The sequence below is a fragment of the Salmo trutta genome, chromosome 33 (assembly GCF_901001165.1).
Source record: "Salmo trutta chromosome 33, fSalTru1.1, whole genome shotgun sequence".
NCBI classification, from domain to species: Eukaryota; Metazoa; Chordata; class Actinopteri; order Salmoniformes; family Salmonidae; genus Salmo; species Salmo trutta.
Window position 1 is genome coordinate 10802502 of NC_042989.1, and position 16757 is coordinate 10819258.

General features: G+C 40.7%; 2 protein-coding genes across 2 annotated transcripts; one reads left to right on the forward strand and one right to left on the reverse strand.

The window, feature by feature from the left end:
• Window positions 1-6233: 6233 nt before the first annotated feature.
• On the reverse strand, window positions 6234-9797 carry LOC115172386 (gap junction beta-4 protein). Its single transcript, XM_029729777.1, has 2 exons — window positions 9597-9797; window positions 6234-8146 (listed from the first exon to the last, which is right to left on the reverse strand). Exon 2 carries the CDS (start codon window positions 8135-8137, stop codon window positions 7328-7330), a length of 810 nt encoding a protein of 269 aa, XP_029585637.1. The 5' UTR covers window positions 8138-8146; window positions 9597-9797; the 3' UTR covers window positions 6234-7327.
• Window positions 9798-13441: 3644 nt separating this feature from the next.
• LOC115172066 (protein tyrosine phosphatase type IVA 2-like) lies at window positions 13442-15543 on the forward strand (the record flags this gene model as incomplete). Its single annotated transcript, XM_029729260.1, has 4 exons — window positions 13442-13531; window positions 13936-14066; window positions 14289-14363; window positions 14588-15543. Coding segments are annotated over 4 exons (408 nt in total), but the record flags the coding sequence as incomplete, so codon positions are not given.
• Window positions 15544-16757: the final 1214 nt, after the last annotated feature.

A 16757-nucleotide genomic window follows, 5' to 3' on the forward strand; every position in this document is an offset into this window, starting at 1 on the left:
ACAAGAGTGTTCAAATCATTTCTGGCATTGACTCCCCACTCCCCTTATCCCCCTCCAGACATGAGATACCACAGAATAAATCAGGCCTGGACAGCAGTGACCTGGATCCGTTCGTTACTACAGATAGTTTTGTATACCTGGCTGTGTCTGTGCCCCCTGCTGTCTCATCAGCACAGGAGGAGCACCCCTCTCTCCCTTCTCTGACTGAGTCTACACCCCCAACCTCCCTCTCCAAACACCTCTGCCCCAACGTTGAGGAAAGTGACTTCCTCTCAACAGATAGCTTTGTTTACCTAGCAGGTCCTGAGTGTCACCGGCTCGCAACAGAAGGCCACTCTTCTTTCCTTGGTAGTTCCAAGGAGTCTGACTCCTCTGATGACAGCGGGTCCGGAGTGGACTTTGTACTCGGCTCCATGGTTGGAGACAGTGACTGGGATTCTGATGAGTCCGAGTCTGGTCCTAAGGCTAAATCTAAACCAATCAAACAACCAACATGGGATCTGTGGAAGGAGCTAGAGCAGGAGGTGTTGTCTTATCTATTCTGTGAGGAAGTGAAGCCAGTGACCGAGCCAGTGACAGAGGAAGTTCCAGTCCCTGTAACCGAGCAACCGAGGAAGGTTACCTGGCAGTTCAGGGCCGCTGAAGGTTCCACTCGTCAGACAAGTAAAAAAGACACGTTATCCTCTTCATCTTCCTCTTCATCCTCTTCACACTCCTCAACCCACACAGAGGTGTGAGAGGAGAGACACTGTCTGCATCTCAAATGGCGCCCTATTCCCCATATAGTGCACTACTTTAGACCAGGGCCCATAGGGAATAGGGTGCCATTTGGGATAGAACCAGAGGGAGTCTGCTTCATAGTTGTTGATCTCACATTGATTATGACAGCCTTTGTTTTGATTAAATTACAAATGAGTTTAGGTTAACACAATTACCAATTTCTGTCATATACTATAGTATCCATGCTTAATTTCAGTAAAGATAGTCCCAGTAAATGCTACCTTAATAACAGCTTAATTCATCAATTTATATTACCATATGAGCAAAATGTAAGAATTCTCCTTCTAGTTTCTTTATTTAATGTATTTTTTTGTTGCATCAAATAAGTTACATATATATACTTTGTCAAGTTGATTGATATGGAAATTCTGTTGGATTTTCATCTACAGTATCTGTTTCTTTTGATTGTTAGAATGAAAGGTTCTGAATTTAAGCGACACATTTGTTATATATTTAATTTATGAAAAGTGTTGATTGGTTGTTGTATGAAAATGAGTGAAAGTGGTATATTTGATCTTTGCCAAATATATAATAACGTGCTCTGAAATTAATTTTGCATTGTAAAGCTATGAAATCCTGAAGATGTCTTGATGAAATTAACTATTGATCTACAGTAGCCTACCTTGCTTGGTTTTTGATGGTGAATAATACTAAGTGATGCGTATGGAGGGATCTATTGTAAAGCTTTTGTGTGCAATTATGAGAACTTGTTGTTGAAATGCATAAATGTGAAAATAAATATTTTAACTTGGTGATTCTGTGTCACCTGCATTTTGTCTATTGGGAAAAGTAAGCCCCACAATATTATTTTCCAACATTTTTATTTTACTGCTGTAAGTGTTGGCCATCATCCCCTTACAGTAGATTTTCAGCATTTTGTCTGTTTAAATTTTTACTTGTGCTCTTCATCTGTCTCATATTTTTATTTTCCTATAAAATAGAAACTGTGACTTCTGTGTATTACATCGTAGATACATCCAAAGCCGAACTGTTTTTTTGCAGAAATGTAGGGCTCAGTCTATTTCTGTCCAAATTAATTAGATCATTGTGAACAAGGCCAGAGAGGTGGCAGTAGGTGTGTGTGTGGTGGGGGGCTGTCGTAATTGTCAGCTATATTTCACATGAGAATCAATACACACATTATCTGAGGAGGCTGACAGACGAACTGTTGTGTTTGTCTGAGCATGATGGCACAAACCGACTAGTACCCAGGTTAGTAGTACATCAGTGGTCTTTCATCATCATCACCACAGTGTGTCTGGGTGACTAATCTCCCAATACCATTACTGTGTCACTCACTATATGTGCCACTTTTTTTTGTTGTTGTTGCAGAAAGAAACATTTTCGCTGCTTACCCTAACCCAAGTAAGTGTTACAGTTGATATTGAGCTCTGGAGCATTGAATGACACAGATGACATCTACCTTTTGCTTTAGCGGCTGGTTCATGCTATGACGATCTCTCAGAGGCTTGTAGATTGTTTCTTCGGGGTACTTCAAACACACCAGACGAGGTTATTGCATAATTGATTGATTCCGCTGAAGATTATTATTGTGAATATTAATTATATATTAGCCTGGTCCCAGATCTGTTTGTGCTCTTGCCAACTCCATTGCCCCCACAAGGGTGCGCACTCAGCCCTATTCTGTACTCCCTGTTCACCCATGACTGCATGGCCACGGAAATCTCCAACTCAATCATCAAGTTTGCCCGCCCTCCAGGACATCTACAGAACCCGGTGTCACAGGAAGGCCAAGACGATCATCAAGGACCTCAGCCACCCGAGCCACGTCCTGTTCACCCCGCTACCATCTAGAAGATCATCAAGGACCTCAGCCACCCGAGCCACGTCCTGTTCACCCCGCTACCATCTAGAAGATCATCAAGGACCTCAGCTACCCGAGCCACGTCCTGTTCACCCCGCTACCATCTAGAAGATCATCAAGGACCTCAGCCACCCGAGCCACGTCCTGTTCACCCCGCTACCATCTAGAAGATCATCAAGGACCTCAGCCACCCGAGCCACGGCCTGTTCACCCCGCTACCATCTAGAAGGCGGAAACCGTACAGGTGCATCAAAGCCTGGATAGAGAGACCGATAAACAGCTTCTATCGCCAGGCCATCAGACTGTGAAACAGTCACCACTAGCTGGCTTTCGCCCAGTACCCTGCCCTGAACTTAGTCACTGTTTCTAGTCGGCTACCACCCGGTACGCTACCCTGCTGCCCTATGTACGTAGTCATTGAACACTTTGATATGTTTCCATTCTGTTTTACCCACTTCATATGTATACAATGCATTCGGAAAGTATTCAGACCCCCTTGACTTTTTCACATGTTGTTACATTAGCCTTATTCTAAAATAGATTAAATTGTTGACAAAGCAAAAACTTGTTTTTTTGCAAATGTATTAAAAAAAATTAAAAAGTATTCAGACCCTTTACTTAATACTTTGTTGAAGCACCTTTGGCAGCGGTTACAGCCTCGAGTCTTGGTATGACGCTACAAATTTGTCACACCTGTATTTGGGAAGTTTCTCACATTCTTCTCTGCAGATCCTCTCAAGCTCTGTCACGTTGGATGGGAAGAAAGTTGCTGCACAGCTATTTGCAGGTCTCTCCAGAGATGTTAGATCGGGTTCAAGTCCGGGCCACGGCTGGGCCACTCGAGGGCATTCAGAGACTTGTCCCGAAGCCACTCCTGTGTTGTCTTGGCTGTGTGCTTAGCATCGTCTTGTTGGAAGTTGAACCTTGGCCCCAGTCTGAGGCCCTGAGCACTCTGGAGCAGGTTTTTATCAAGGATCTCTCTGTATTTGCTCCATTCATCTTTCCCTCGATCCTGACTAGTCTCCCAGTCCCTCCCGCTGAAAAAGAGAGTCTTTAAGTGTCTTTTGGCAAACTCCAAGCGGGCTGTCATGTGCCAGTCACTGAGGAGTGGCTGGCACAAGGCCCTTCTCCCCCGATTGCTCAGTTTGGCCGGACGGCCAGCTCAAGGAAGAGTTTTGGTGGTTCCAAACTTCTTTCATTTAAGATTGATGGAGGCCACTGTGTTATTAGAGAACTTCAATGCTGCAGACATTTTTTGGTACCTTTCCCCAGATCTGTGCCTTGACACAATCCTGTCTCGGAGCTCTACGGACAATTCCTTCGACCTCATGGCTTGGTTTTTGCTCTGACATGCACTGTCAACTATGGGACCTTATATAGACAGGTGTCTGAATACTTATGTAAATAAGGTATTTCTGTTCTGTTTTTGCTTTGTCATTGTGGGGTATTGTGTGTAGATTGCTGAGGAAAAAAATACATGTTATCCATTGCTGAGCAGCCTTTCAGGTTATGTCGATATAGGACTCGTTTTACTGTGGATATAGATACTTTTGTACCGGTTTCCTCCAACGTCTTCACAAGGTCCTTTGCTGTTGTTCTGGGATCGATTTGCACTTTTTGCACCAAAGTACATTCATCTCTAGGAGACAGAACACGTCTCCTTCCTGAGCGGTATGATGGCTGCGTGGTCCCATGGTGTTTATACTTGCATACTATTGTTTGCACAGATGAACGTGGTACCTTCAGGCGTTTGGAAATTGCTCCCAAGGATGAACCAGACTTGTGGAGGTCTACGATTTTTTTTCTGAGGTCTTGGCTGATTTCTTTTGATTGTCCCATGATGTCAAGCAAAGAGGCACTGAGTTTGAAGGTAGGCCTTGAAATACATCCACAGGTACACCTACAATTGACTCAAATGATGTCAATTAACCTATCAGAAGCTTCTAAAGGCATGACATCATTTTCGGGAATTTTCCAAGCTGTTTAAAGGCACAGTCAACTTAGTGTATGTAAACTTCTGACCCACTGGAATTGTAATACAGTGAGTTATAAGTGAAATAATCCGTCTGTAACAATTGTTAGAAAAATTACTTGTGTCATGCACATAGTAGATGTCCTAACCTACTTGCCAAAACTATAGTTCGTTAACAAGAAATTTGTGGAGTGGTTGAAAAACGAGTTTTAATGACTTCAACCTAAGTGTATTTAAACTTCCGACTTCAACTGTATAGTGTATACTGCACTGTTGGAGCTACAAACATAAGCATTTCACTGCACCTGCGATTACATCTGTAAAATATGTGTACGCGACCAATACAATTTGATTTGCTGTCATTGTCAAGCCAAACATGTTTGGCATGACAGTGATTGACAGGGAGTTGGCATTTTAGCACAAACAAACTGACACTCCTATGTATCATCATCGTTATTATCATTGGAGAATACAGATATGAACATATTTCAGACTGAACATATTTATCTTTTCTGTAGATTTTGGATTCAAAAAAATATGTGGCCCTGCATTGTTTGACAGGGGAGTGTGTGGGAGTGCATGCTGTCTGTGTTCTTGATTGTACTGTATGTATGTGTGAAATGTAGCCAGCTAGGACGCTGCATGCGTGGGTGTAGCTGAGTGGGTGAATCATGCAGCAGAATATCTGCCATTGCTAGCTGGTCAGATTGACTGAGATGAAAAGCAAAAAACACTGATATTATGCTGCATCTGACATCCTCGCTCTTACTTATCAGCTGCTGTCAACTGATGTTTGAATAATAGAAAGATTCCACGATAAATGAATGAGGGACAATAAGCTGTGCAAGTCATGGCAACGAGAAAGCACAAGAGGAAAAGTGTTATTGTGGTTAGATGACAAAGGGAAGAATAGAACTCGAGAGTGAGGGAGAGGGTCTGAGGATAATGGATAGATAGAATGGTAGGAGGGAAGTACAAGTAAAAGTTCAAGAGGTGTCGCTTATGTAACGTTATGTAAATGCTAAGGTTCTGGGCAGGCGGGCACTGTGGATGGAGTGTGCTATTTTAAAAGGTGCTTTAGCTGAGAGAGAGAGAGCGAGAGAGAGAGCGAGAGAGAGATGTGGCTTCAGAACCCAGACGGGGGATAGAACCTGCGAGAGAGAGAGTAAAAAGACGGTTTCAGAAAAAGTAGAGCTTTTGAATTTATATTTCTAATGATTGTTGTTGTAACCTTTGAATCGTGTAAAAAATGTGGTAGCTTTGTGAATTGTATAAAGGTTGTTGCCTTTGAATCATGTACGCATGCAGTAGGAAAAGTAGTATTGAGTTGTTTGTGGTGGCAATGCAAATACTGTTCGGTTGAAGAGTTAGAAGTGATTTAAATAGTCTTCTGAGTGAGTGAGGTGAGTGTTGCCCATTTCAGAGTGACAGAGTAGGAGTCGTTGCTTTTGTTATGGCCATCGGACTCTGAGTCATGAGCATAATAAATATTCAATTGAATATTAATATTCTGATATTCTATACTGTGATTTTCATTGGGGACTAGACCTGACCTAGCCTACTACTAATGCCTTGTCTCAAAACTAATCCTAGCACTCTACATAGAGGTTCTGGACAGTGCCTTAATATATTGAAAATATAGATTTTCAATCTTTAAAAATACAGTAATTTATTTCACGTATACAGACTTTTACTTGCCGAAATACAAGATGTATAAGTGATCTGTAAAGAATTTAAAGAAAAGACAAAAATTCACACGGTTCTTGAATATTAAACATTTATAAAACATTACTGTGCAAAAAGTCTATTTGTTTTTGCCATTTTACTATAAACCCTTAAATCTCTGGATGTTAAATATTGGGAAAGCTATTTAAAATGCACGTTGATGTTCTGTAATATAATTCTATCTTGACTAGGTTGGGGATTTGAAATACTCTTCAAGTCAATGAAATGGCTAAAACAAAAAATATGAATATGACATAATTGTCACGTCCTGACCAGTAAAGGGGTTATTAGTTCTTATATTTTGTCAGGATGTAGCAGGGGGTATTTGTTTTATGTGGTTCAGGGTGTGTTTGTGTATGTGTTCATGTAGAGGGGGTATTTGGTTTATATGGTTCGGGGTGGTTGTTTATGTAGAAGGGTGATTTTTAGTCCAGGGTTTTGGTTATTGTTCTATTTTAGTTTAGTTCTATGTTCAGTCTAGTCGTTTGTATTTCTATGTTTAGTTAATTGGTGTTGGGGCCTTCAGTTGGAGGCAGCTGTCTATTGTTGCCTCTGATTGAAGGTCCTATAAATAGGTATGTGTTTTGTCATGGGGTTTTGTGGGAGATTGTTGCTGTGTATAGCTTTCTGCTTTACCGGCCTGTTCTTTGTCGTCGTGTTTTTTGTATACGTTTTGGTTTTTTCGTCCTTTAATAAAAGAAGATGAGTATACATTTTCCCGCTGCGTCTTGGTCTAAACCCTACGACACCCATGACAATAATATCATATAAGTACTACATAATTAGTGCTACAGAGCTGAAACATAAAAAACAGATGAACTATTGTAAGCTATGTAAACAAACGGCAACAGAAGTTAACAAACCAAAGTAAACAGAAAACACAACGAACCACAAGCAGACACACACCACAGTTATCTGTACATGTAGGAGTCCATTTATAAAGCTTCTTATTCCTGTGTAAGGTCCTTCTGTTCTTCATGATTCTTGCACAGTCCCAATATGCACCAAAATCATATAGATCAGGGCTACAGGCCTGTGGCAGCAGCCTCCTCTGCCGCCTTCTGTCTGTTGATGTTCTGCTGGCTCCCAATAGTTGGATCTACCCTGATGTACGATGACCTCGGCAGAGCAATGTTGGTGACCTTATGGCGCTCAGCAAAGAGCAGTCTCTTGTTGGCCTGCCATACTTTGAGCACCTTCTGTAAGCGCATGCCCACCAGATAGAACATCTCCAGTATGCACATGAAGACGCAGAGGGCTGAGGAGACCACCATGAGGATGGTGAAGATCTTCTTCTCCATGGGCCTTGAGATGTAGCAGTCCACTGTGTTGGGGCAAGGGTCCAGGGCACACTTGGAGAGCCGTGGCATGTCATACCCGTGGTAGATATAGTAGAGAATGTAGAGGAAGGCTACATCAAACCCGGCCTTGAAGATCAGGCTGACCAGGTAGGTCCACCACAGGCCTCCACGTTTCTTCCCTGGGTTGGCGTACAGGTGAGAGCCCTGGTGTTGGGCAGTATACTTTGAATCCTTCCCCTCGCGGTACTTGACGTGCGCCACCACCATGAGAGAGGGACAGGTGACAAAAATGAGCTGTAGGGCCCACAGGCGGATGTGTGAGATGGGGAAGATGCTGTCGTAGCAGACGTTGGTGCAGCCGGGCTGCCTGGTGTTGCACACAAAGTCCTTGCTCTCGTCTCCCCACACGGGCTGGGCGGCCACCACGAACACCATGACACGAAACACAAATACCATGGACAGCCACACACGGCCGAACACTGTGGAGTACTTGTTGACCCCGCTAAGGAGGCTCTCTAGTGCTGACCAGTTCATCCCTGCGGACTGTCAACACAGGCACCATGAACACAGAGAGAGTCAGAAGTCAGTCACAAGGCAAAATGGTCACACACAAGGTTACAATCAGTCTGTCATCAATTAAATAAATAGACTTAACCTGGCCACAAAGACACTAACAGCCAATCGTCCATCCTTTTCAGTGCTGTAAAATAGACTATGATGGCATTGATGATGGCATTAGCTCTCGCTTGCTACTTTGTGAGTCTTCCACAAAGCAGTCTAGGAAACGAGGTTACTAAATGAAGAAACCACACCCCATTTACAATACTGGAAGTATATGTATTCTAAAACTCTTGATGAAAAGAAATGAGAGAATTGTATTCTTGACTCGTCATTTCATCCATCATGAATTGGAAGCCTAAATAAAACTAGATCTAAATGGGATACGGTATGTGTATTCGTTTTTGTGTTACATCATATATAATTAGTCCATGGAGATTAAACTAATCTACCTTCTGATAGGATTTATCAGCTCTAAATGCTTTTAGCGCTCCGAAGCACAGCAATCAATTTTGAAACTGTAGGCCTTAGAGAAATGTAAAATGGAACGCCTACTTTTCCATAATGTCAGTAATGATGTAAAACTATATCACTGTATTGTATGCCTCCAACATCCACTCAGACTATTAACTGTTAGAGAGTATTTGACAAGTATTCAGCATTCCCGATCATGATTATATTTGATTGAATGATTTATTATTACTGAAGTCTTTGCAACAACAGTACTCGCCAGTAAATTGTCATTTAAATGTGTACAGAGATATTGCTATGTTTGTAGAGAGCAAAAGTATGTTATCTCTACATTCATAACACATCATCGGGCTCTAATCAACATTAGTCTAAACAAGCAACATTCACTGAACAGACGGTGTAAAGATGTTTTAAAATAAAAGTATGACAAACCAGTTCATCTCATTGAAAAAAGCAGATTGAGATGTACACATTTGATAGGAGTAACAATAGAAGAAATGTCAAATCTTATTACAAAGTGTTCAAGTTAACGCTCCGACCATAGTTATTGTAGCATTTTTACTCTTGTAAGACATGCATTAGTCCCTCATCCGTTTTAAACAGGTTCTAAAACAATACTTTTGTGACGGTAAGTGTTAACGAGTGTAAAACCGTATTACTTTAAATTACACCATTGATTGATGCATTTGATTTTAGGTACTGCTAAAGGATGGTATCCGTCTGTCAAATAAAATGTATTATTAAAGACATGTTAAGCACCTTGAGTATAGAACACTTCATGTGTAGAGATTATAAACATATTTGAGAGACAGGTATGGAAACAGGAGTGGTTATATTGTACAGAGCGTATACTGTGGTAGGCCTACCTCCAGTTTTCTAAATTTTAAAGTTTATTTACCTCCATTTCCCTAAGATAATATAGTTAAGGCATGTGTTTCTTAAAGTAGACTCAAAATGACCTTACCTGGAATATTATGAAATATTACAGCAGAACAACACAGCTGGAAGCTTCTATCAAGTAGCTCCCTGTTCCACTTCAGAAATCCTGTCAAACCTGAACAAGGGTTTAGCCTGTTGTCACCTGGAAAACTACAGAGTGCAAACAGCCTAGCCTACCTGCCCCAGGTGTGTGAGGAGGGAGTGATGAGGAGTGTATACTATTGCCAGTGGTGTAGTTTTTCTACCTGTTGATCAGAGGGTGTGGGTGTGTGTTAATCTATTCATGAGGAAACCACACAAGACCAGACATGTTGTTACAAGCCCACCCAACCTCAATGAGAGAGTATGGCTGTGGGCTGTAGGCTTACTGTAAGAAGAAGCGTAATAGTAGCATTTCACACCTGTGGTATCCATGTTAATGAAACTGCAATTACTTTATGTAGGCCTAACATATAACACTGAATGAGGACTGAATAACCTCTATGGAAATTCATGTGTCTACTAGGTTTCTTGTCAAGGCAAAATGTTTTTTTTTTTTTTTTAATGGGTGTCTGCCGTCAGAATTGGGCAAACATTCAATATCATGTTTCATCATCAATGTCTATCATTGAAATAACATGAAATAATTTAAAAAACGATGTATTTTCGCCCAAAATCAATGTTACTAAACTGTGGGTCAAGGACTCCCTCTGGTGTTGAGAATATGAATAAAAATGCTCACTGTGTTGTTTTTCAAGCGCAAACATTGACGTCATGTCAGTCACGTGGTATACACCAAGCCGCTAGAAGCTAAAACTTTAGCACTGCTGTCAACAAACTGATACGTTGCTTTTGTCAACCTGTCTTTCACCGAATTGTCATTGAATACTTTATTTAACAGCTTTTTGTAAGTAACTAGCTAGTTAACTACACATACATTTACGAGCTAGATTTGCTGCGTTTCTAACGTGTTAACTTGACTCCCCAAATACTGTATGGCAAATGCTAGCTTATAGCTAGATAATCACGGTGGTTAAATGCAAGTTCATCAGCAATAGTTAGTTACGTATATTAATATTATTGCATGAACTGTATTGTACTATTTATGCTATGTTTGTACAGACGGAGAGACTTCATGGAGAGACAAAGAGTGGGTGTAATTTGTGGAACGTTCCAACAGGAATCTGTTCCAAAAACTTCGTAAATAACAAGGTTGCCAACAAACAACGCATACAAAGTTGTATAGCGACAGAATAAGATACTGGGTAAGGAGTGGGCTTTTTCAATATTATTTTTCACTCACCACGTTTATTCCTAAAAATGTGTGTCCTCACTCTGGTAGCCTATGGACAGACATTAAGAATAAGCTACGTGGTGAGTTGATGCCTTTTCTGCAGCTAGTTAGCTAGGTGAGATGATCGTGCTACTTGTATACGTTTGTTGGCAACGTTGTACTTTACGAAGTTTTTAAACAGATTCCTGTTGGAACGTTCCACAAATTGTACCCACCCAGAGACAGACTGATAGAGTGATAAAGAGCTGTAATGTTTGTACACTGAACTGAAATGTAAACACAACATGTAAAGTGTTGGTTTCGTGAGCTGTAATAAAAGGTACCAGATATGTTCCATATGCACAGAAAGCTTTTCTCTCATGTTTTGTGCACACATTCATTTTCATATCTGTTACTGAGCATTTCTCTTTTGCCCAGATAAACAATCCACCTGACAGGTGTGGCATATCAAGAAACTGATTAAACCACATGATCATTACACAGGTGCACCTTGTGCTGGGAACAATAAAGGGCCACTCTAAAATGTGCAGTTTTGTCACAACACAATGCCACAGATGTCTCAAGTTTTGAGGGAGTGTGCAATTGGCATGTTGACTGCAGGAATGTCCACCAGAGCTGGTGCCAGAGAATTGCATGTCCATAAGCCGCCTCCAATGTCATTTTAGAGAACTTGGGTAGTACGTCCAACCGGCCTAACAACCGCAGACCACGTGTAACCACGACATCCGGCTTCTTCACCTACAGGATCGTCTGAGACCAGACACCCGGACAGCTGATGAAACTGGGTTTGCACAATCGAAGAATTTCTGCATAAATTGTCAAAAACCATCTCAGGGAAGCTCATCTGAGTGCTCGTCATCGTCACCAGGGTCTTGATCTGACTGCAGTGTGGCATCGTAACTGACTTAAGTGGGAAATGTTCGATGGCCACTGTGCTCTTCACGGATTCATTCTGGTTTCAACTGTACCTGGCAGATGGCAGACAGTGTGTATGGTGTTGTGTGGGTGAGCGGTTTGCTGATGTCAACGTTGTGAACAGAGTGCCCCATGGTGACGGTGGGGTTATGGTATGGGCAGGCAAAACCTACGGACAATGAACACAATTGCATTTTATCGATGGAAATTTGAATGAGCAGAGATACCATGATGAGATTCTGAGACCCATTGTCGTGCCATTTTTTTCGCCGCCAGCACCTCATGTTTCAGCATGATAATTCACGGCACATGTCGCAAGGATCTATACACAATTCCTGGAAGCTAAAAATATCCCAGTTCTTTCATGGCCTGCATCCTCACCAGACATGTCAGCCATTGAGCACGTTTGGGGTGCTCTGGAACGACGTGTACGACAGCATGTACCAGTTCCCGTCAATATCCAGAAACTTCACACTTCCATTGAAGAGGAGTGGGACAACATTCCACAGGCCACAGTCAACAGCCTGATCAACTCTATGCGAAGGAGATGTGTTGTGCTGCATGAGGGAAATGGTGGTCACATCAGATACTGTTTTTCTGATCCACGCCCCTACCTTCTTTTTAAGGTGTCTGTGACCAACAGATGCGTATCTGTATTCCCAGTCATGTGAAATCCGTAGATTAGGGCCGAATGAATTTATTTCAATTGACTATTTTCGTTGCATGTTGCGTTTTTTGTTCTTCAGTGTAAATAAATTGTATTGTACCTCTTCTATGAGCTGAATGAAACATTCATGGAATGTAAAATGTATTATATTCTTACTAGGCTAACGTTACACAGCATTTTTCCTTAATTGGGCTTTTTTAAGCTATGTTTTAGCCACGTCAGGAGCCCTTTGTGAGCAGCAGGAGCCCTAGGCTGAGCCACCGTAGAGAGAAGAATCAATGTGTGCAGCTGTCACACTGCCTTGTGCACACTGGATGAACTCAACGTTACTCAGCACACAACGGTTTGTTTCACTCATAGATTTTCTCATTGTTTTTTTTTTAACATGTAGGCCTATTTTATTGTTGCAAATCAATGTTACATGACACATGTAATACAACGTGACACACATGACTTCTGTTGGACTTATATAGCCTGAATTGCTTGTGCTGTATTCTATCTGATTTAGTTCTACAGCTAGTCTATATGTTTTACTTGGGCTGTGTTGCTGCTAAAGCCATGTCTCCCTGTGACTGTTATCTTCCTGTGATCAATGTGTTTTCGAGGCTGCACATTTATGGCGTTTGTGAGGGTGAGGAACTGTGGCGACTTCTGCCAGGCATAGCACCAGCACCTGGTCATTGTGGACAAGTAAGCAGCCTTTAGCCAAACATGAAGAAATACCCCACCTGAAGTTGACCAGTACTCCTGGAGAGAGAGAGGCTGATATTTCTCCCAAGTATATGGCTTCGATTGAGTTAATCCAGCCGTTTAGCAACTATAAACCATTCCTGAATGTTTTGTTTCCTTTTCATATTCCACTTTTTATTTACTTTCACCCCGTTTTCTATAGCCTATATCTTTCAATAACCACCTTTATACCCAATCACTCACCCATTTTGTAGTATTTTTCTCTACTGCTGGACTGTTCAACCTCTCCTGGAAGACTGCCTTCTCCAACTGTCTGTCAAGATGAATCGCCAGTCCCCTGTTGTTCACCTATGAGTGTATAAAGTTTTTGATCACCCACAACCCCACCAACTCCCAGCTGGTGAAATTTATAGAGGTACAGTATTAACTCCTATAATACATATCCCCATATGCTTGCGTTTTTGAGTTTATTCTTTTGTCAAGCCAGATTGGAATGTACTGAAAAACAGACAGTGTCTTGATTACTAACCTAAAACACTTCATTTGTAATCAAGACCTCAAGGCTTTTGGTGTGCAGACACTAGTCAGAGTGTGTAATTTTTCTCTTCTGCCATGATGTTAACCCATCAGAGACCTTCAGATTTGGTTGGAGCTTCAAGCATTCTGGTTCCAATTGTTCACTGTATCTACATGACATCTAGGTCTATCTTTTTCGTAATGATGGAGGTTGAATGAAAGCGTTAGGCCTATCAATTACGCTACCTAATAAATTAATCCATTAATGGAGCCTAATACCAACCATATGTTTTCCTCAAACAGGATTGGCCCTTTGACAATGGTTCTTCACCCCCTGAACATGTCGTTGATGACTGGCTCAACCTCCTCAAGTGTAAATTCCGAGACGAACCCGGTTGTTCCATAGCAGTGCATGGTGTGGCGGGGTTGGGTCGGTGAGTTATCTGCCTACATGTTCAATCTATTTGCCTATTGTATCGTCATCTTCCTTCAAATGTCTGCTAGCCACCAACAGATTGGGACTCATAGCAAAAGCAGTGTGTACTGAATAGGTTATGAATAATGACCATTAAATTCTCAAATGTGTTGTTTATATTACACATAAACTTTTCCATCTCTACAGTACACTTGATATAATTTATATAATTTCTCTCCAGAGCCCCAGTCCTGGTAGCGTTGGCGTTGATTGAGTGTGGGATGGAATATGAAGATGCTGTTCACTTTATAAGACAGTATGTTCTCTCCATTGATCATATTGTGACATTTCAACCATTGCCATCACTACTTTAGATCAAATATTCTTGCTAGTGTGATTAAAAATGAAGATAATATAAGTTATGATGAGCTGATTCCGGAATACGTCTTTCAATATGACATTCAAAGTGCCATCAGAAAGCCAAATCATTAAAATACATAATGATTGCCATCAAAATGCCATCCCTTTTTCTTCTCTCAGAAAGAGACGTGGGGCCTTCAACTCAAAACAACTAATGTACTTCGAAAACTACAAACCCAAGATGTGTCTCCGCTTCAAAGATGCTAATGGGCAAAATTGCTGCATTCAGTAAGAAGATAAGCGTTATTGTCAAGGTTTACTCAAAGGAAACTGATTACTATAAGAACAGTTATTGATTATACTCAAAGCAACAAAAAAAATACTCAAGAAAACTAGTCTAAATAGTAAAATTGAATTTGATTAAAGTAAATATTCTGAAAAGAGTTGTTAGCACTGATATTTTCCTCAACTACTGTAGTTGTGAATCATTAAAGAAATATTTTAAATTGTTACTAGTTGTTGGTGGTAGGGTCATGTGCAAGTTATGCAAAGGCTAAAATAAGTGTATTTAATAATTATAACAGCCTTTATTGTTATTCAAAACATTATCAGGAAGGCATGAGCACAAATCTGCACAAATACTGTATTTACCTCATACGTTCTATGAAATTGTGTATTCTATTCTGGTAAATATTTCAAAAAGTCAATTATCTCAACATATTTGGGTAACTGCCTGGTACCAAATGGTGCCTAGTCGGGATTATTTGAATGAATCCTGAATCAAATGTAATTTAGCCTATAGTTATTATCATGATATTACCATTTTACTATGTCATTTCAGAGTAAATACTGTAACGACCCTTGGTTTATGAGCTTGGATATTGACTCTGCCATATGAGCATGCTTTTGTGGCATAGTCGATGGCGCGCAGGGCTTACGGGCTAGAAGGTTGAGGACTTGAGCGCACTCCCTGCCTGTTTCATTACATTGTAGTAGACCAGCCAACCTGGAAAAAGTACTTGCTTATTTATTTTTTTTGCTTGTTGAAGGCTGTCATCCATGCTAGATCAAACAATGATGGGATGTTACATTTTAATTTTTAAGGCAATTTTCAAGGGTTAAAGGTCAAATCTGGTGAAAAAGGGCAAAATGAAAATAGTAATTTTTATTGTACACAGTGAGTCCATGCAACTTATTTGACTTGTTATGTACATTTTTTACTCCTGAACATATTTAGGCATGCCATAACAAAGGGATCTTGTTTCTCATGGTCTGAGAGTCTAGGTGCCTTTTGGCAAACTCCAAGCGGGCTGTCATGTGCCTTTTACTGAGGAGTGGCTTCCGTCTGGCCACTCTACCATAAATGCCTGATTGGTGTAGTGCTGCAGAGATGATAGAACCTTCCAGAAGGACAACCATCTCCACAGAGGAACTCTGGAGCTCTGTCATTATGGGATATTGTTTGTAGATTGCTGAGAATAAAAAAAAAATGTAATCCATTTTTAGAAAAGGCTGTAACGTAACAATGTGGAAAAAGTTAAGGGGTCTGAATAATTTCTGATGGCACTGTATATATCATTTCATAGAAGCTTTTAAAATTGTCAATTGCTTTGTTGTTTCTAATGACCTCTTTTGTATCTTTATCTTTTTAAATTATAACTGGCAGTAGCATGTATTTGTTTTGTGAGTGCTGTGAGATATTTAACAGGTTTATTTGCCATTAAGTACTGTACTTTATTTGAGTTGAATTTGTAGTTTTTGGTTCTCTTCAAAAGTAAAAGATTGTATTCCTGCTTAAGTTTCTTTACCTTGTAGAGATTGTTGTGGAAATTACCACCAGGGACACCTGAAGTAAATCTTAAATTAATCATTCTTTATTAGCAGAAATCTGAAGCGGTCACAGTCAAACTTAGATGCATAAAGTACAGGTCTGAAGTGAGCTCCACCGGGGCATTCCTGTTAGTTGTCTTATATACTGTTTACACAGACAAGGCACATTTGCATGATTTAGCTTATTCATAATGAATTCATCACTAACATTTGGTTCATGCATGAGACCGACCAATACCTCACGAAGCTTCTTCTCTCCAAGCTAAGACCTTGAAGCTGAGATATCCCTTTCCGTTCTCAAAACAATGTTCTGGGTGTACTGCCAAATTGAAGATACTGATCATGAGGATCCCTCCCTGGCACGATCAATCAGTCACTTGCATGAACCCATTCAAATTGGTTATTAGAAAAGCACAAACAAAATGTTCCTTCACATTCCCTCTTATCACTTCTGTGATAATAATCGTAACATTTTAAGGTAAGCATTAGATTATAGCTTCTATCAAAACGTTCTATACTT